Source organism: Megascapheus bottae, chromosome 6, assembly GCF_031878675.1.
Source record: "Megascapheus bottae isolate mThoBot1 chromosome 6, mThoBot2.hap1, whole genome shotgun sequence".
Lineage (NCBI taxonomy): Eukaryota > Metazoa > Chordata > Mammalia > Rodentia > Geomyidae > Megascapheus > Megascapheus bottae.
This window is the reverse complement of record NC_143514.1, coordinates 51,365,154-51,386,702: the sequence shown is the minus strand read 5'-3', so window position 1 is coordinate 51,386,702 and position 21,549 is coordinate 51,365,154. Positions and strand designations below refer to the sequence as shown.

Below are 21,549 nucleotides of genomic sequence, written 5' to 3'. Positions count from 1 at the left end.
ACCCAGGGTCTTGGCACTGTCCTTGAGCTTCTTTTGCTCAAGGCTAGCACTTGAGCCACAGCACCACTTCCAGCTTTTTCTGTGTATGTGGTACCAAGGAATAGAACCTAGGGTTTTGTGCATGCTAAGGAAAGCTCTCTACCACTAGGCTTAACTCCCAGCCCAGTTCTTTATAGTTTTAATTATAAAAATCCTTAATCTCTAGTTAAGTTTGTTTTTATGAATCCAAATCCCAGTATTTTTAGAGGATTATTTTCCTGATTTATTTCTCAGAAATTAAGAGTAGATTGAAAATCTGAGCCAAAATAAAAAATGTTTAGAATATCCACAGTGAAGAACAGGAGAAATAGCTTAATAAATATTCATATAAAATCACTGGATTTATGTTTTAAAAAGCTAAGGAAAAATTACGAGATGATTATTCCTAAAGCTTCTCTGGCTATACATATAAGCTTTTCTGACTATACATATGCACTATTAATTAGGGAATCTAGATATATAGTACATTGGGAATAAAAACAATTTTTTCATGAAATGTATAATACAGTAATGGGATTTATAATTTTAGAAAGCTAGAAAATTTTCCCTGTAGAAAACATGGTCAATTATATCTCCAAGTATTGTTATATTGGCATTCCATCAACTTTTAAGTATGATATGCTTTCATTTTATCAATACTTTGTTGTGTTGTGGGTTTTGTTTTTTCAGTTTTATCAGTCTTGGGGTTTGAACTCAGGGTGTTGATCCTGAGCTTTTCTGTTCAATGCTAGCACTCTAGCACTTGAACCACAGTTCTACTTCTGGTATTCTGGTGGTTAATTGGAGATAGAAGCCTCACAAAGTTTCTTGCCTGGGCTGGCTTCAAACGGTGATCCTCAGATCTCAGCCTCCTGAGTAGCTAAGATTATAGGCATGAGCCACTAGGGTCTGGCTACTTTTTTATTTTCCCTTGAGATTTTCCCTTTTTTGCCCATAGATTATTTAGAAATGTGTTTTTTCCAGAAGTTTTTCTGGTTTTTCAAGTACTTTTCTATATGAGATAATATACCACATGCAGCTGAAAAGAATATGTAGTCTAATTTTCTATATTTTCCATTGGGTTCAATTGATTATTGTGATATCATGTGGTTGCCAAAGATTTTCTAGGATCATATTTGTCAAAGGAAGAGTGAACATGGAGAAAACTGCTTGGGAGGTTTTTATGACATCACTTCCAGGTTATTCCATTGTTAGATCTCAGGCACATGGCTTCATCTAATGGTATGGGAAACTGGGACGTGTAGTCTTTTTGCCTGAGAAGAAGAGGAAAATGTATTTGGACAAACAGCAAACAATCTCTTTCTGTTTTTTGAAAGAGCTTGTATAAGATAAGAAATACTTGAATCATGGGTATACAGTAGATATTGTAGTTATTGGGGCCTGTTTTTCTTTGGGGGGAAATTTTATAGCTACTGATTCAATTACTGAACACACATGTTCCTTTAGGTTTTCTATTCCTTCTTAAGTTACTTTTTCTAAGTCACTTTTTATTTATAGATTCTAAAATATATTAGCATAAATTCAATGAAAGTATTTTAACCTATTAAATCTATATGTTGTGTCTTTAATATTCTTTACTGATGCCTTCATTTTTTGATAATCCTGCTAGAAAAATGTATCTTTATTATAACCCTAACTTTGTCTGGATAATGGAGGCGGGTACTAGGAATCAAATCTTCAGCTCTTCATGTGATAGGCAAGCACTCTATATCCTCCAACCCTAGATTCTTAATTCTTTTATTTTATGATTCCTAGTTTTTGTTATTTCTTTTCTCTACTTTTTGAGGCTTGGTCTTGTGAGGTTTTTTTCCAACTTGTATTTGAATGCTAAGCTCACTGTTTTCTTATTTTTATTCTATTATATGCACTTAAAGCCATAGTTCCCTTAAATGTGGTTCCAATTGTATGTCATTACATATATTTTTACATGTTACTTTTGTTTAGTACTATGCGTTTTCCATTGGTTTGTTCTTTAATGCATGAGTTATTTACAATGTGATTTCACACTTCTACTAGCGTATGATCTCAAAGCCTGTCTTAGTTACTTATTAACTTTATGTAGTTGTACAAAGGGGTTTTAATTCAACATGTCAGTTTATTATACAATACACCTTGATCAATGTCTTACATTACTAATTTAGAAATTATTTTCGGAGACTGTGGTATGTATAATAATAATTTTAATAAGACGAGTCTTAGTGACTCATTTGTTACTCATTTTCTCTCTTTCTTTTTTTTTTTTTTTTTTTTACCAGTCCTGGGCTTGAACTCAGGGCCTGAGCTTGGGCTTTCTCAAGGCTAGCATTCTACCACTACTTCTGGCTTTTTTGTGTATGTGGTGCTGAGGAATTGAACCCAGGGTTTTGTGCATTCTAGGAAAGCACTCTACCACTAGGCCATGCTCTAGGACTACTCATTTCTTTCTTTCTTTGTTTTTGTTTTTTTGTTTTTTGTTATTGTTGTTGTTGTTTTGTCTGTCATGGGACTTAACTCTGGACCTGGATGCTGTCCCTGAGCTCTTCAGGTCAAGGTTACTGTCCTACCCCTCGAGCTACAGTGCCATTTCCAGTTTTCTGGTGATTAATCGGAGATGAGTTTCACAGACTTTTTAGTGCCCAGGCTGGCGCTTTGAACCTCAATCCTCAGGATTACAGGTGTGAGCCACTATACCCGGCTCCTAGTCAATTCTTCTAGTGTTTTCTTACAATTCAATGAGACAGAATGATTCCGATTATTTAAGTATGAACATTCAAATTCAAATGTCAACATAATACATAACTTTTCCACATTCAAAAATCCAGGCTTATAACCAATCAAAACAGATAAACTATAAAAAAAAATATGGTTATCTTTATGTGCTGTTTTCACACCAGCTTCACTTAATTTCATTATCAAGGTGAGAAATAATTCTCATTTAAATAGTTTTTGGATTTTTCTCTGCTGCTCCACAGTGCTCCCAGCTATGGCTTTTCAGATTTTGTTCAATTGAGCAAACTATAAACAGCATAAATCTTTTTTAAAAAATATTATTATTATTTTTGCCAGTCCAGAGCTTGAGCTCAGGGTCTGAGCACTGTCCTTGGGCTTTCCTCAAGGCTAGTGTTCTACCCTAAGCCACCACATCACTTCTGACTTTTTCTATGTATGTGGTACCGAGGAATCGAACCTGGGTCTTCGTGCATGCTAGGCAGGCACTCTACCACTAGGCCAAACTCCAAGCCCTAAACAGCATAAATCTTAAGAATGAAATCTGGCAAGATACAAAGAGGATGAAATAAATACCCCCCAAAACCAGATGCAGATGCAGACATATGGATGGATATATAGGTTAAGAAAGAAGGATAAGCAAAGATAAGAGATACAGGAAGGAATCCAAATAAATTTGTTACAAACACAAGACAGGGAGATAAGTTAATAGTGACTTTTTCACTTAGCATAAATGAAGTTATTGGAAGTTATAAAGAACTTTTTTTTGAATATTTGTATTTTTGACATGGTAAAAGTGGCCTGCACTGAATATACTGTCAGCTGGAATGTGTTTACAAGTAGAGAGGATGATTCTTGTTGGTTCTCAGATGAGTCATGACAGCCAGGTGTGGTGGTGGAGAGCTGTAATAGCAGCTTTTGGCAATGTGAGGTAAGAGGATTGTGAAGTCAAGGCCAGCCAGTTGCTACCAGGCTTGAATGCTGGTTAATGTCTAATCATATAATTGAGGTCTATCATGTAAGATATATCCCAGGTGTTGTCTTTAGAAAGTCATTTCTGTACTGGGTCAGATGGCCTCTGTTGTCTTATATAAACAGGGTACTATCATAGCACTTAGAACAATTCAAGAAAGATATCTATTTAAACATCCCCTTCGGGAGTCCATGATTAACTCAGGGTCTGGGTGCTGCACCTGAGCTCTTTTGCTCAAGGCTAGTGTTCTAACCCCCACCCTTTTTGTTTGCCAGTCCTGGGGCTTGAACTCAGGGCCTGAGCACTGTCCTTGGGCTTTCTCAAGGCTAGAACTCTACCACTTGAGCCTCAGCACCACTTCTGGCTTTTTTCTATGTATATGGCACCGAGGAATCAAATCTGGGTCTTTGTGCATGATAGGCAAGCACTCCACCACTAGGCCAAACTTCTGGCTCTGTTCTACCCCTTGAGCCACAGGGCCACTTCAAGTTTTCTAGTGGTTAATTGGAGATGAGTCTCACTGACTTTTGTGCCCAGGCAGGCTTTGAACCGAAATCCTCAGATCATACACTCTAGTTGCTTTAGTAGAGTATGCATTTTTTTCCTGGGCTACCTTTATACTATGATCTTCCTCCTTATGCCTTCTGGGTAGCTACTATAACAGCCACACACCACCATTCCCCAGCTTATCTATTGAGATGCAGTCTCACTAATTTTTTGCCTGAATGTCATTGAACTATAATCCTCCTGACTTCTATTCCCCAAGGAGGTGGGACTTCAGGTATGAAGTCTTGCATTTTCTTTCAATATGCAGGAGTGAAATTATTGAATATAAACTTATGGAACTTGTTTTTAAAGAACAAGTATGTTTCAGTACTATTCACAGTGCCTGACATAGTCTAGTTCATTCATCATTTCAGAACTCCCTTGGATGGTTGGGATGGTTGTATTAGATTTTTTTTTTTACCAGTCCTGAGGTTTGAATTCAGGGCCTGAGCACTGTCCTTGAGTTTTTTCCTCAAGACTAGCACTCTTCCACTTGAGTCACAGCACCGCTTCCAGTTTTTTCATTTTTTGGTTTTTTTTTTTTAATGTATGTGGTACCAAAAAATCAAACCCAGGTCTTTGTGCATGCTAGGCAAGCACTCTACCACCAAGCCAAACTCCCAGCCTCCCTGTATTAGATTTTTATACTTGCCTTCTTTTGTCCAACATTGTGTATGAAATTATTTTGTTGTGCATAGTTATATTCTATCCCATTGCTTTAGGGTATTTTAATTCAACTATTAATGGGTTTGGGGGCAGTTCCTAGTCTGTGGATTCTCTTGTGCTGCTCTCAGGATCTTCACTTAGCAATGTGCCTAAGAGTTGCATCTGTATGTTAGGATTTATTAATAGCAATAAACAGATTTATAAATTATTTTGTTAATAACTAAAGAAAAAGAGAGAGAAAGAAAGAAAAAAGAAAGAAGCCAAGCTACTCAGGAGGCTGAGATCTGAGGATTACAGTTCAAAGCCAGCCCAGGCACTAAAGTCTATGAGACTCTTATCTCCAATTAACCACCAGAAAACAGGAAGTATCACTGTGGCTCAAAGGGTAGAGTGGTAGCGTTGAGCTGAAGAGCTCAGGGGAAGCGCCCAGGCCCAGAGTTCAAGTCCCATGACCAACCAAAAAAAAACAAAAACAAAAAATGAAAAAAAAAAAAACAAAGAAACCTTGGTGACAGAGTTATTAGATAAAGCTCATAAGCACAATTCATAGAAAAAAATGGCCAATTGGATATTTACAAAATAAAAGAACTGTGTATTTTAAGTGACACTATTAAAAGAATGTCAGGAAGTTGAGGCAGAAGGATTGTGAATTTGAAGCCAGAATAGGCTATGAGATGGCTAACCCTACACATGTGCTAGAATGGCTATCGCCAGCTCATAATTTCAAGTAGTGATGATGATTCAGATGAGCAAGAACTATTTTATGCTACTGATGGAAAAGCAAGGTGCTGCAGTCAGTTTAGACAGCAGTTTGTCAATTTCTTACAAATTTGAATATTTTCTACAGGAACCCAATGATATAAGAAATGATGTTTAAACAATGTACCTGTATGTAACTTTGCAGTGACTTTATTCCTAATCACCTCAGAACTGAAAACCATTCAAAGGTCTTTCAAGCAAAAAACAGCAGAATGAGTTACAATATAAAGAGTAATATTCAGCAGCAAAAAAAGAAACAAACTATTGATATACTCACCAACAATGGTGAAACTCAAACAAATTACGCTGTGTGCAAAGAAGGCTCAAAAGACTACATTCTGTATGAGTCCATGTATATGAAATTCTGGAAAATTACTGGTGGCTAAGTCTGAAAAAAATTTGAGGAAGAATGGTAGAACTGCTTTGTGACCTGGTTGTAATGGTAACTTAATACTTTTTTTTTTTTTTTTGGCCAGTCGTGGGCTTGAGCTCAGGGCCTGAGTGGTAGAGTTAGAACTCTACCACTTGAGCCTCAGCACCATTTCTGGCTTTTTACTATGTATGTGGTACCGAGGAATCGAACCCGGGTCCTCGTGCATGCTAGGCAAGCACTCTACCACTAGGCCAAACTCCCGGCTCCTTAATACTTCTTATATTTGTTAAAATATATGGAACTACATACAAAAAATGTGAATTTTTAAATTGAAAAATTTAGCATTAAAAAACCCTAGGTCATACTTTTTTTTTTTGGTGGTACTAGGGTTTGAACAGGGCCTCTCTTTCACTCAACTTACTTGCTCATTCAGCATTCTACTATTTGAGTCCCACTTCCAGGCCTTACATTGTGTTTTTCATGTCTTTCTATTCTCTAATTTTTCTCTTTTGGAGGTCATTTAGTTCTTATTGTCTATTCTTTAAACATTTCCTTGTCTCATGATTTTTTTGTATGTTTCATTTCTTTATGAAATTGAGTTTCTCAATAGTATCCTTCATTTTTGTAATTTTTTTGTGTTCAAAGAATGTGTTCTAGTTTTGCATTTGAAGTTCATTTCTAAGATTTCTCATTCATCCTATAAGGCTTTCCCAATTTCCATATTTATATGCTAGTATTTTATATTACTTTAGCTTTTGACCATGATCTTTCATAGATCCTAACATAGATGTAAAACATTTCAAAGATTTATAATATCTTAAAGATTTCTGACAGTTATTTACTTTTTATTTGCCTCCTTATAGTGATTGATAATGCAAATATTAAAATGAAATTTTACTTTGGTCATGTCTACATACAGAGACATAACATAAAATGTATAGCTGACTTGGATAGAAAAAAAAGATTAAGAAAGAGGTGACAGCTGTATTAAAACAAATAAAACCTAGGTTTCAAATCTGCCAGCAGGGTCAAAAAATGTAAGTTGGAGACCCCATGTCATTATCTAGCTCAGTGTCTACAAGCTCATTAGAATAGCACAAGAGTAGAATTTAAGCCTCCTAATCCTCTATTCAGTCTAAGCACTAAGCTATGTTATGTCATTTGAAATACTGTATTATTTACTTTTATCTAGAGAATGAAGGTTCACACATGAAATAATCTTTTATGATTTATTTGTATAGGTTTTTTTAAGCACTTAACCTATTTTCTGGCTGCTGGTGCTGTTAGTTTAGGAATTGGTTTCTTCGCTTTGGCATCAGCTTTGTGGTTCCTGATTTGCAAAAGAAGGTAAGGTTTATTAGAGAGTTGCTTTGTTGTTGTTGTTCTAGGGCTTGAACTTTGGATCTGAGCGCTGTCCCTGAGCTCCTCTTTGCTCAAGGCTAGCATTCTACCAGTTGAGCCAAAGCACCACTTCTGGCTTTTCCTGTGATTAACTGGAGATGAGTCATGAACTTTCTTGCTTGGGCTGGTTTCACACTGGAATCCTTAGATCTGTCTCTGGAGTAGCTAGGATTACAGGTGTGAGCTACCAGCAACCAGCTTAAGTATTTTTTTTTTTAACAGAATGCCAATGAAGGTCTTTCCCAAACAATGTTAAACATAAATAACTATAATCATAATGATTCTGTAGTCTGAAATTTGTAGACCCTTTGGCTAGGAAGGGAAGGCTTTATGTGTTTTAAACAGCTTGAAAGACAAACTATAATAATATAAAGCAATCTATATGTACTGTATGTGTGCATGAGTAAGTTTGTGTGTGTATGTGTGTGTTTGTGTGTGTATGTGTGTGTTTGTGTGTGTGTGTGTATGTGCTTGTGCATGTGTGTGTGGTTCTGGGTTTTAAACTCAGGGCCTTATGCTTGCTAGACAGATGCTCAACTTGAATCATGTGTCCACACCCCCTTTTTTGGTGTGTGGGGGGGTGGGTCATGGGGCTTGAATTAGGCCTGGGCACTGTCCCTAAGCTCTTCAGCTCAAGGCTACTGCCCTACCCTCAAGGCTACTGCCCTACCCTTGAGTTAACCACCACTTCCGGTTTTCTAGAAGTTAATTGTAGCTATAAGTTTTAGGTCCTTTAGTGCCTGGGCTTGGCTTTGAACCTTGATCTTCAGATCTCAGCTTCCTAAGAAGCTAGGATTGCAGGCGTGAGCCACCGTGCTCAACTAAATACATTCTTTCTTTTCTTTTTTCTTTTTTTTTTTTTCTTTTTGCCAGTCCTGGGCTTGGGCTCAGGGCCTGAGCACTGTCTTGGACTTTCTCAAGGCTAGAGCTCTATTGCTTGAGCCACAGCATCACATTCCTGGCTTTTTTTCTATGTATGTGGTACTAAGGAATCGAACCTGGGTCTTTGTGCATGCTAGACAAGCACTCTACCACTAGCCAAACTCCCAACCCTAAATACATTCTTGATTACACTCTTTCCCAGCCCCATTATATTTGAACTACCACCAAGTACTGTTTATTTTATCTTATAATTCACTCATATCTACTCAGTCTTCTGTAGTAGGAAAGTACTGGCATTTGAATTCAAAGCCTCAGTTTTCGAGGAAAGCACTCTCTATTAACCACTGTCAAGCTCTATTTGACTATAGTACTGCACTAGGAGTTACAGCTGATCCCTAACTCAACATTGTATTCCTATTTCAGATATTACCCAAGGCAAATTTGATCAAGTCACCGTATCCTCCTTTTTAATTTATTTTAAAGGACTTCTACTGCTTTTAAGAGAAAGATTAAATGACATGATTTTAAATACTCAGCATACTCTACCCATGCATACTTCCCAAGTTCTTGTCACATTCTCCTTCTTGCTTTGTGTCTCCTAAATTGTCTTAATCTGGCTTCCAGATCCTTGTACTTAAAGATAAATTTATGAAAAGATTCATTAACATTACAGTTAAGTATCTCATAACCAGAAAAATCATATCAGTGGCTCATGGTTAATATTCAAACTGTATCTTAATTTACCTTAAGTATCTTAATTTATACTCTATGACTAACATAGATAACAAAATATAACCTATGAAAAAGGAGTGTATAAATGGAAGCCTGCTTTAAAAATAAGTTCCCTGGACAGGCGCAGTGGCTCACGTCTGTATCCTAGCTATGCAGGAAGCTGAGATCTGAGGATCAAGGTTCAAAGCCAGCCCAGGCACAAAAGGACCTGAGACTCTTTATCTCCAATTAACCTCTAGAAAACAGGAAGTGGGGCTTGGCTCAAGGGTAAGGTGGTAGCCTTGAGCAGAAGAGCTCAGGGACGCCCAGGCCCAGGGCCAGGATGGTAGCATTGAGCTCAGGGACAGCACCCTGGCCGAGTTCAAGCCCTATAACCCCACAAAAAAAAGAAGTTCCCTATATTGTTTAAAACCTTTATTTATAAATGCCTGTATTAAATACCTTTAAACCTTTTTTATAAATATTTATGAATAATTAGTTTATAATCTAATTCATGTTTAATAATATTTTCTATAACACATTTTTCAGGGAAATATTTCAAAATTCAAAGTACAAAGGCACCCATGAGAAAGTCAAGCAAAGATCACAGAAAGGAAAACTTAAGTCTCAATCTCAGTGTGTTTTTATTTCTCGAAATTTTCATACCGGAAAATTCCAATTACAGGTACAGTGTAATAATTATAGCACTTTTTAAATATTTGCAATACCATGTAATTAAAATTATTGTCTTTATATTTGAAAGATGGGATATATACTGTTATTTGGGTAAAAATAGTATAAAGCCCAATTTAATTTTTAAATTAGAGTCTACACTCTTAAGAATACTGAAAAGTTAAATGAAAATACACTCTGTCCAGAGATGATTTCTCATTTCTCTAGACCAAGAACTTGCATTCATCTATTAAGATTGTTACAGGGATGGAGGTAATAGCATATGCAAAATGGAAAGCAAAATTATCAGGTCAGAGGAAACAACTTTAGAGAGAAGAGAAACTCAGGTAACCTACCTAAAGCAATGAATTGAAAATTTAATCAAGCTTGACAATAGTCTAATCATCTTTTATATTCCCAAGTTCTAGATGCCATTGGGCACAGCAAGATAGGACCCTAATTTTGAGATACATAGTATAAAAAACGTAGAGAATCCAGAAGCTGCCCCTTTCTGGGGTCATGATGGACAGCAAGATGGTGTCCCAACAGATGAGCCATTCTTAAACTCAGAACACTACAAGTGTTGTGGTAGGCAGGGCTCCCACCTCTCTCTCCTTTGGTCTCCAGCATGCTAAGAGACACAAATGCATCAGGGCCCACCAGACACTGAAACAATACCAAAAATAGGACCTCAGAAGTACAGAAGAAGCTGGGCACGCTGGCATACCCCTGTAATCCTAGCTACTCAAGAGGCTGAGCTCTGGGGAATCATGGTGCAAAGCCATCCTGGGCACCAAAAGCCGGTGAGACTCTTTTTTCCAATTCACCATCAGAAAATGGGAAGTGGTGCTGTGGCTCAGGTGGTAGAGCCTTGAACTGAAGAGATCAGAGACATGACCAGCCACCTGAAGGTATTAATGGTGAGGAAAAGAAAGCAGTCCGAGGGGCCGGGAGTTTGGCCTAGTGGTTCAAGTGCTTGCCTAGCATGCATGAAGACCCGGGTTCGATTCCTTGGTACCACATACATAGAAAAAAGCCGGAAGTGGTGCTGAGGCTCAAGTGGTAGAGCTCTAGCCTTGAGAAAGTCCATGGACAGTGCTCAGGCCCTGAGCTCAAGCCCAGGACTGGCAAAAAAAAAAAAAATAGCAAATAGAAAGCAGTCCGAGTTCAAAGAGTAGAAAAGTACTTACAGAGCCAAAGAAATAGGCATGTTCTCACCAAGTCATACATAAAAAGAGATCCAAGCCATGTCACCAAAATATGTTCCAGCAAGAATTCAGTCAAGACATGACACGCAGTGAAAGTGATAGGGAAGTTTATTAGGAAAGGAATATACATTCAACAGACAGAAAGTAGGCAATCTCTATGGTGAAAATGACCAGCATCTTAATAGGTAAAAGAATGTTATATGAACATCTATGTATCATAATCCATGTGTATTTATTCTTGGAATTTTTAATTCTAGGGCTTAAGAATGCTAAACAAAACCAAAATTATTTACTTGGCATAATACATTTCTAGAAGTGGATTAAAAGTCTAAAAAATATTCTACATATTTATACATAACATGTTATTCTCTTCATGGTAAAATTTTAATCAGTCTAGGGTCACATTCCTCTGTCCAGGCCAGTAATACTAGTATCACCTTGGGAAGCCAGTTAGCAATGCAGCATCTCAGAACCAGATCCCTCCTTAGGCCTACTAAAAACCTTCATTTTCACAAGCTCCCAAAGCAATTCAAAAGCACCTTAAATTCTAAGAAGCAATATTCTAATGTAATTTATGTAGGAATTACAAAAGAAATTGGTCCTAAATCCAAGCAAGTTCAGGATACCACACTACCATTTATTAATACAAGATGAAAGTGAGGCTCGCTTTCTGTAATCTTAGCTACTCAGGGGACTGAGATTCAGAGGATTCAGCCCCAGAAGAAAGGTCCATGAAATGCTTATCTCCAATTAACCAACACAATGCCAGGGTGGAAGTATATGTCTCAATTGATAGAAAACCAGCTGTGAGCAAGCAAACCAAGGAAATGTGAGGCCCTGAGTTCAAACCTCAGTACCGGAAAAAAAATGCAGTGACAAAAATTTATTTTCCAAAAAAGTGCATATGTGTTAGAATGCATACATATATCCTAAAATATTTATTTATAGCTGGGTGCAGTAACTCATGCCTGTAATCCTAGCTACTCAGGAGGCTGAGATCTGAGGATCATGGTTCAAAGCCAGGGCAGGTACTCTTATCTTCAATTAATCACTAGAAAATGGGAAGTGGGGCTCAAGGGTAGGGAAATAGCCTTGATCTGAAAAGCTCAGAGACAGCCCCCAGGCCCAGAGTTCAAGCCCCATCACACACACACACACACACACACACACACACACACACACACACAAAATTATTCTTGTGCAGGTAACCTAATCTTTCCTGGAAAAAAACAAAAATCAACACAGAAAACATTTTTTTTTCTCCCAGAACAGAAGAGAAAGATACTCTTTTTTTTTTTTCCATATATATGGTACTGAGGAATCAAACCCAGGTTTTCCTGCTTGCTAGGCAGGCACCCTACCACTAGGCCAAACTCCCGGCCCGAGAAAAATATTCTTGTATTCATCTTAACCCACTACCTCCCAAGCATCCTATGCACTAGCCTTTCTAGCTAATAGTCTAAGGAAACCAGAATTATAATGACTTGTGTGTAATAATACATATTTTCAAGCACTACTCTCAGAGAATGTTTCTATAAAGTCAGAGACTACATCCGCAAACTAGCACTTTAAGCACAACCAGTAATCCTGACACTGTTAGAGAACTGATACCACTATGCTTCCCAGACACATGTAAAATGTGTTGTTTTAAGCAATGTTTGATTTGCATTAAAAGAATACTAAATACTTGTTTGTTAAACATGACATTTGAAATATGATGCAAAAATCAGTGTTAATAAAATCTTTCATTTTAAAAAAAGAATATTTTGGCTGGGCACTGGGGTTTCCCCCTGTAACCCTAGCTACTCAGGAGGCTGAGATCTGAGGATTGTGATTCAAAGCCAGCCCAGACTGGCTCCAATTAATCACCAGAAAACCAGAAGTACAGCTGTGGCTCAAAGTGGGAAAGGACTAGCCTTGAGCAAAAGGTTCAAGCCCCACAAATATCACCACCAACAGAAAGACTATTCCTAATTTTGTAAAGGTTAAAATTCACTCTGCTTAGCTTGCTAGCCAACTAATTAGATAAATGAGTAAATCTAAGAATTCTACTGAACTTTTTAGCTCTCTCTAGTTCTGACCATTTGGCCATTTGTTCAGCCATTTGGTAGAACATTTAGTCTAATTTAGTGAAGGCAATATCTCGTGTGAACCATATTTCACACATTTTATTCCCTTCTTGAGCAACCCAAATTCTTTTCAAATATTTTTTCATTCTCTGTCAAGTTATTTTGGCAAAAGAAATTTACATCGCATTAAAAATATTCCCATAAAAAATTTATCATAGGAGCTGGGAGTTTGGCCTAGTGGTAGAGTGCTTGCCTAGCATGCACGAAGACCCGGGTTCGATTCCTCGGTACCCTACATACATAGCAAAAAGCCAGAAGTGGTGCTGAGGCTCAAGTGGTAGAGCTCTAGCCTTGAGAAAGTCCAAGGACAGTGCTAAGGCCCTGAGCTCAAGCCCAGGACTGGCCAAAAAAAAAAAAAATTATCATGTTGTTGGGCCAGGAGTTTGGCCTAGTGGTAGAGTGCTTGCCTAGACCCAGGTTTGATTCCCCAGTACCACATGCACAGAAAGAAAAAAAAAAAGGCCAGAAGTGGTGCTGTGGCTAGTAGAGCTCTAGCCTTGAGCACAAGAACAATGAGCAGGCCCTGAGTTCAAGGCCCAGGACTGGCAAAAAAATATTTTTATCATGTTACCATTTATTATTTGATCCATTATATAAATATATATGTCAAAAGAGAAATTGTAAACTCATCTTAAGTATTTTTTATGTAGGAGGAGCAAAGGAAAAAAGAAGCAGAACGTATAAAAGGTATTTTTCCTTAATAACGAGATAGAAGTCTTTGAACAATCAAGTGGTTATCCTAAAATGTTATTTAAGTATTTTAATTGCCATTAAAATTCAATAGAAATGTTAGTTCATTAGTGTGTGGATGAAGTTCTAAGTTTTAAAACAAAATTTGCAATGTTATGTCTTAAAACATGAATTTTTGTTTTTGTTTCCTATTTTATTTTGTTTCCTATTAAAACAAAGTTATTTTACAGCATGCTTTGCAGTACTGTGGGAGGGTAAAATGAAAAGTCAATAAGACAAAACAAAAATAAAACAAAACAAAAATCTGAGTTTTTATGGAACCCTTTAGATATTGTGTGTTATATCTTAGTACCTGGAAACATAATTTTAGAAACGCTGAATATAAGCTGGGACTAGTGACTCAACAGCTGTAATCCTAGCTACTCTGGAGGCTGAGATCTGAGGATTATCGTTCAAAGCCATCCCAGACAAGAAAGTATGTAAGACTCCAATTAATCTCCAACTAATCATAGAAAAAGCCAGAAGTACCAGATGTGGTGGCTCATGCCTATAATCCTAGCTACTCAGGAGGCTGAGATCTGAGGATCAAGATTCAAAGCCAGCCTGGGCATAAAAGGACCTGAGACTCTTATCTCCAATTAACCTCTAGAAAATGGTAAGTGGGGCTCAAGCGTAGGATGGTAGTCAAGAGCCGAAGAGCTCAGGGACAACACCCAGGCCCAGGGGCAGGTTGAGCTGAAGAACTCAGGGACAAAGCCCAGGCCCAGTTCTAGCCCCATGACCCACAAAAAAAAAAAAAAAGATAGATAGATATACAGAGAGTTTTAAGACATGTAAAATGTGTCAAAGTGGATTGTATAGTATTTATTTTAGAGAATTATGTAATGGTTTTTAAAACTTAATATTTTTAGATATTTAATTTGGAGCCTAAGTACTCTAATGGGAAAAGCATGAAACAGAGTAAATATATTTGGGTCAAAGTGAATTTTTTATTAGTTTAAATTAGTTATATGAGGAAGACAGAATGTCTCTATTTTTTTTTTCCAGTGTTGGTCCTGGGGGTTAAACTTAGGGCTTGGGCACTGCCCTAAGCTCTTGTGCTCAAGGCTAGTGTTTACCACTTGAGCCACATCTCCACTTCCAACTTTTTGGTGGTTATCTGAGATGAGTCTCAGGGACTTTGCTGCCCCAGCTAGCTTCAAATCATGGTCCTCAGAACTCAGCCTCCTTCGCAGCTAGCATTGCAGGAGTGAGCAACCATCAGTGCCCAGCAGGAAATTTCAATAATTTCCACAAATTTACAATATTCCAATTAATGTCACCACCTCTGTCACTATCTTCCCCTTCTTTCCTTTTTATTCTTTGTTGTTGGTTTTGTTTTTCTTCTGTCATAGGGCTTGAAGTTAGGGCCTGTACCTGAATTCTTTTGCTCAAGAACAGCACTCTACCACTTTGAGCCTCAGTTTCACTTCAAGTTTTCTGGTGGCTAATTGGAGATAAGAATCTCACAGACATTTTTGCCTGGGGTTGGCTTTGAACCACCATCCTCAGATCTCAGTCTCCTGAGTAGCAAGGATTACATTCATGAGCCACTTGTACCCAACCTTTCCCTCTTCTTGAAATGCACTCATATCCAATTTTTGATGAGTCATTTCTCTAAGTCTCATTTTCTTCTTTTGTAGAATGGTGTTAATACCTACCTCAAAAATTATTGAGTATACACACACAAAAATATTGAGAAAATGAGCCAGCGCAGTGGCTTATGCCTGTAATTCTAGCTACTCAGGAGGCTAAGATCTAAGAATCAAGATTCAAAGCCAGCCCAAGCACCAAAGAACCTGAAACTCTTATCTCCAATCAACCTCTAGAAAGCCAGGCTTAGCTTGAAGGCTTGGCTTGAGGGTAGGGCAGTAGTCTTGAGCTGAAGAGCTCAGGGACAGCGCCCAGGCCAAGTTCAAGCTCCATGACCCACAAAAAAAAAAAGAAAAAGAAAAAGAAAAAAAGAAAGAAAATGAGATATCGTAATAGGGCAAACTACAAGGGGATATGAAAATGTATATTACAAGTGCATCGCTACAGGGCTAACCCATCAGCTCTTCTCACAGTCCCTCAGCTCTTCAGCTCAAGCTCCTGCTCTACTCTTTGAGCCACAGCACCAATTCTGGTTTGCTGGTTGTTAATAGAAGATGAATTTCACAGACTCTCTCGTGCCCAGGCTGGCTTTGAACTGTGATCCTTAGATCTCAGGCCCCTGAGTATAGGCGTGAGCCAAAGGAGGCTGGTTAGGCTTTAAAAAAAAAAAAAGTTAATATTAAGTTATATTTATATATCTTTTTTTTTTTGGTCAGTTGTGGGACTTGAATTCAGCTTGGCACTGCCCCTGAGCTCTTCAGCTCAAGGCTACTGCTCGATGATAGGAGCAGTGGCTCACATCTGTAATTCTAGCTACTCAGGAGGCTGAGATCTGAGGATCAAGGTTCAAAGCCAACTGGGACACTAAAGTCTCACTAAGTGAGACTCTTATCTCCAATTAACCACCAGAAAACCGGGAGTAGTGCAGTGGCTCAAGGGGTAGGGCTGAAGAGTCCCAGGCCCAGAGTTCAAGTCCTATAACCGACAAAAAAAGTGGGGGCTAGTGCTCTACCACTTGAGCCACAGCTTCACTTCTGGTTTTCTGGCAGTCATTTGGAGATAAGAGTCTCTTGGACTTTTGTGCTCAGCCTAGCTTTGAACCATGATCCTCAGCTCTCAGCCTCCTGTGTAGCTATGATTACAGGCATGAAGCACCGGAGTGCCTGGCTTTGTGTATCACCTTTAATGACCATCCCAGAACTGAAGTTTTTAGTGTATTTGTAATCTTTTCCTGCCAAAACAAGTTGGTTTTATTTAGCATAGACTTTTCTACCATGCAGCATCATTAGTTCTCTGTTAATATTGTGCAGAGAAAAGCAACTCAACATTTAGATTTTAACATTATCTTGCCCATACGTCCCTAAAAAGGTGTTAAGTTTTTTAAAGCTACATTGTTATATATAATTAAGATTTGGGGGCTGAGAATGTGGTCTAGTGGAAACTTGGTTGTCTAGCATATATGAAGCCCTGGGTTGGATTCCTTGGTATCACATACACAGAAAAAGCCAGCAATGGTGCTGTGGCTCAAGAGGTAAAGTGCTAGCCTTGAGGAAAGCCCAAGGACAATGCTCAGGCCCTGAGTTCAATCCCTAGGACTGGCAAAAAAAAAAACAACCTGGCTCTTTAACATGTAATTTTTTTTTTTTTACAGCAACTGAAAATTGCCCTAAAGATGACTCCCACCAAACAACAAAAAATGTCTGCCGGCACACAGAGACCAGCTCAGCAACTAACGGCAGCAGTGTTGCAATAAGCGTATCAACCGTACCATCCAATTCTTATTGTAGCCAAAGTCTAGAAGCAGCTGATGACTGGTTTTCTGATGATTCTTTAGCAAAAAGGAATTCTCCAAAGTCTTCACTCACCGAACCCCTTGTGGAAAAAGTCTTTTCATACTTGTCAACCATTTCATTAGAAGAATATACTGAAAATGAAGGCAACACAATTCTATATGATGACCAAAATGGTGGCCATATTAAGGAAATATTTTCAGGAAGAAACACAGAGGTCAATATTTAAAACTTAACATAATATCGAATGACACATTGTTTTCTTTTGAAACCTTGAAATTAGGTAATTAAAACTGAATTATCAACTTCTAAGTCTCCTACCTTGTTAATATTGCTTATCTTGTTCTGCACCATGGAGTTGTTCTACTGCCCTTTCTGGTTCTTATTTCTAAAAATATAACTGAGAAGAGATAGTATTATAGCATTAAACTTGATTCCCTTGTGTTTCATCAAATAAAAATTCAGAAAAACATATTTCAACATAGAAGATGTTATCTTCTTACCTTGTTATCTGGTATATTGTATATATGTTTATTTGTAACAGAAAAGGGAGGAGGGGTTAACAAGATGAGGGGAGGAGGTGGGGGGGAAATGAGGACAAAAACATAAGAAGGGGTATCAATGTATGTGAAGTAATGCACCCTCTATCTGGTGAATATAATGGAACTCTTCTATTACAATAAAAAATTTTGGTGTAAAAAAAATCTCCAGCCTAGGGGCCGGGGGTTTGGCCTAGTGGTAGAATGCTTGCCTAGCATGCACGAAGACCCAGGTTCGATTCCTCGGTACTACATATATAGAAAAAAGCCGGAAGTGGTGCTGAGGCTCAAGTCCAAGGACAGTGCTCAGGCCCCTGAGCTCAAGCCCAGGACTGGCAAAAAAAAAAAAAAAAAAAAAAAATCTCCAGCCTAGATTTATTTTTTTTTTCCAGTCCTGGGGCTTGAACTCAGGGGCCTGGGCACTGTCCTTAGAAACTTTTTGCTTAAGGCTAGCACTCTGCCACTTGAGCCACAAAGCCCTTTCTAGATTTTCTGTATATGTGGAACCAATGAATTGAACTTAGGGCTGTGCTAGATGAGCACTCTTCTACTAGGCAATGCTTCCAGTCCTAGATTTATTTATTCTTTATTTTTATTTTTGCCAGTCAGGGCCTGAGGACTGTCCTTGGAATTTTCTCAAGGCTAGAGCTCTACCACTTGAGCCTTAGCACCACTTCTGGCTTCTTCTAAGTATGTGGTACCAAGGAATCAAACACGGGTCTTCGTGCATGCTAGGCAAGCACTCTTACCACTAGGCCAAACTCCCAGCCCTCTAGATTTATTTTTAAACAAAACATCCAGACAGCATTTCTTTAGACCGTTTCAATTTTATTTCAATGTGAACAAGGATAGGTGGAAAACCTTTGTTGACTTTCTTTTTTCTTTTGCCAGTCCTGGGGCTTGAACTCAGGGCCTAGACACTGTCCTTGGACATTTTTTTCCCAAGGCTAGTGTCCTACCACTTGAGCCACAGCACCATTTCTGGCTTTTTCTGAGTATGTGGTCCTGAGGAATTGAACTGAAGAATTGAACCCAGGGCTTCATGTACTTTACACTAGGCTATACTCCTGGCCCCATTGTTAATTTTTTTTCTGAATTTGAAATATATAAATCACTTCTCTTTTGAATCTTGTCAGATTTTTAGTTATATAAATTTGCTGTTATAGGAAAGCCTATAAACAATAAACCATAAACAATCCAGAAAATAATTTTCTTCTTTCCTATGTTTCTCATAATGGCCCCCAAATCATCATTCATGATTAAATGATTCAGAAGCACCTGGCTTGAGGCCAGGAGTGTAGCCTAGTGATAGAGTGCTCCCTTAGCATGCATGAAGCCCTGGGTTGATTCGGTACCACATACTAAAAAAGCTGGAAGTGATGCTGAGGCTCAAGTGGTAGAGTGCTAGCCTTGAGAAAGTCCAAGGACAGTGCTCAGGCCCTGAACCCAAGCCCAGGACTGGCAAAAAAAAAAGCACCTGGCTCAAGCTAAGTGAGTCAGAGTTTCTCTCTAATCATCTAACCAAAGACCTTTAGTCAAATGTTTTATTTATAGTTCTAAGTGATTTCTGACACATACCATATAATCTTTTCTCTTTTTTTCTGCTTCCTAAGGAAAAATGATTAACAAAGTATAGTATTATGGGTTTTTTTTCTTGTTTTTTTGTTTTTGTGTTTTGTTTTTTTGCCAGTCCTGGGCTTGAGCTCAGGGCCTGAACACTGTCCCTGAGTTTTCTCAAGGCTAGAACCCTACCACTGGAGCCAGAGCACCACTTTCGGCTTTTTCTGTGTATGTGGTACCAAGGAATTGAACCCAGGTCTTTGTGCATGCTAGGCAAGAACTCTACCACTAGGCCAAACTCCTGGCCTACTATGTTTTAAGCTCATATTTCTCAGACTAAGATCTACTCATACCTCCCCAAAAGAAAAATTATACCTATTATAATAAGACAATAACGTTATATGACTTATCATTTCTGACCCATGAAATACTAAAAAGAATTGGCATATTTAACTTTTCTGTTTTACAGCACCTGGCCGCTTCCACAGTGCACGATAGGTTCTGAGCAAATCTCTTCTCTCCACCTCTAAGCCAGCCCCAGGTCTGTGAGGAGCACTAAAACCAAGAGCACCAAATGACAGCGAGAGGCTGAGGGGCAGAGTTCATGCAGACATGGCTGTGTACTGTGGAAGCAGAACACCACACGGCAGGGCCCACCAGTTTCTCGGCTTCCTGCTTTCCAATGTGAAATTATCTGAAGCTAAATGAAGGCAATGGGAAGTACAACTCAAAAGGAATAACATGCTCCGTTTCCCCATCTAGAAACAGAAAGGTCTACAATACTAGTAGCTAACAGAAAACTTATAAATTTCTAGAACCATGTCAAAGAGACACCTGAGCCAGCTCAAAGGATCTCCTCTACTCAAATTAGGGGATAGTTAAAATAAAAATGAGTAATGTTCATATTTATTGCATGTCAGTTTAATATACTATTAAGAAAAATCCAGCCAGGCGTGGTGGCTCATGCCTATAATCCTAGCTACTCAGGAGGCTAAGATCTGAAGGAGCTTGGGCACTGAAGGACCTGACACTTTTTCTCCAATTAACCTCTAGAAAATGGGAAGTGGGGCCGGGAGTTTGGCCTAGTGGTAGAGTGCTTGCCTAGCATGCACGAAGACCCGGGTTCAATTCCTGGAAGTGATGCTGAGGCTCAAGTGGTAGAGCTCTAGCCTTGAGAAAGTCCAAGGACAGTGCTCAGGCCCTGAGCTCAAGCCCAGGACTGGCAAAAAAAAAAAAAAAATGGGAAGTGGGGCTTGGGCTGCAGGGTAGGGTGGTCACCTTGAGCTGTAGAGCTCTGAGACAGAGCCCAAGCTGAGTTCAAGCCACATGACCGCCCCCCCCCACTCAAAAAGACCTGAGACTCTTATTTCCAATTGACCTCTAGAAAATGGGAAGTGAGGTGGTGGCTCAAGGGTAGGGCAGTAGCCTTGAGCTGAAGAGCTTAGGGAGAGCGCTCAAGCCCACAGTTCAAGCCCCATGACCCACAGAAAAGAAAAGAAAAAAATCCATGAGTCTATATTGTTTTCAAAGTAAAGGAATATCTTAGTCCACTCATTTTGCTCTAACAGAATAACAGACTGAGTGACATATTAACACATTTATTTCTCACATCTCTGAAGGCTAGAAGTTCAAATTCAAGGCAATAATAGATTAGCTATCTGGCAAGGGCAGATTTTTCTTTTTTTTTTTTTCTTTTGGTCAGTCATGGGGCTTGAACTCTGGGCCTGAGCACTGTCCCTGAGCTCTTCAGTTCAAGGCTACCACCCTACCTCTTGAGCCACAGTACCAATTCCAAGGGCATGTTTTTTCCTAAGATATGAAAACCCTGTCTTTTCGGGGTTGGCAGTTTGGATCTATGTTCAACATGCACTTAGCATAAATGAAGCCATGGGTTTAATAGTTGGTACCACAAAAATAAGTAGAAAGAGGAAAAAATACAGAAAGAAGGAAAGGAGGAGAAAGGGAGAGGAAGAGAGGGGGGAGGGAGGGAAGGACAGGGAATGGAGGGAAGGAAAGAAAGGAAAAAAAGATAGTAATTGTGTTTAGTAGTATTTGGTATTTAGGGGGTTGGGTTTTATGTATATGTCCCTATGGTTTCTTTTAAAAATTTTAATATATTTGTTATTATAAGGGTTAAAGGTTATGTACCAGAGGGGGTTACAGTTTCATCTTTTTTTTTTTTTCCAGTCCTGGGAATGGAACCCAGATGCTCAAATACGCTAAGCAAGTAGGCTAACACCAGACTATCTCTATAACCCTTTAGTAAAATGTTA

The 21,549-nt window shown here is 38.7% G+C and overlaps 2 protein-coding genes across 5 annotated transcripts in view; one reads left to right on the top strand and one right to left on the bottom strand.

Moving 5' to 3' along the window:
- Nucleotides 1-21,549, bottom strand: part of LOC150061841 (uncharacterized) — an 84,983-nt gene that overhangs the window by 33,462 nt on the left and 29,972 nt on the right. For both annotated transcript variants that reach the window (XR_016535954.1, XR_016535955.1), the window contains exon 5: nucleotides 17,499-17,577. The gene's annotated coding sequence lies outside the window, so the exon portion shown is untranslated. The remainder of the gene's footprint in view (nucleotides 1-17,498; nucleotides 17,578-21,549) is intronic.
- C6H1orf185 (chromosome 6 C1orf185 homolog) lies at nucleotides 1,178-20,142 on the top strand. 3 transcript variants are annotated; one of them, XM_090334868.1, is made up of 6 exons: nucleotides 1,178-1,260; nucleotides 7,304-7,409; nucleotides 9,606-9,741; nucleotides 13,716-13,752; nucleotides 17,039-17,394; nucleotides 19,746-20,142. In XM_090334868.1, exons 1-6 carry the CDS (start codon nucleotides 1,245-1,247, stop codon nucleotides 19,779-19,781), a joined length of 687 nt encoding a protein of 228 aa, XP_090190994.1. In that variant the 5' UTR covers nucleotides 1,178-1,244; the 3' UTR covers nucleotides 19,782-20,142. The 3 variants fall into 3 exon arrangements, with proteins under 3 accessions (XP_090190994.1, XP_090190996.1, XP_090190995.1); XM_090334870.1 differs by having other exon boundaries at nucleotides 17,039-17,460; XM_090334869.1 differs by lacking the exon at nucleotides 1,178-1,260 and adding an exon at nucleotides 1,271-1,389.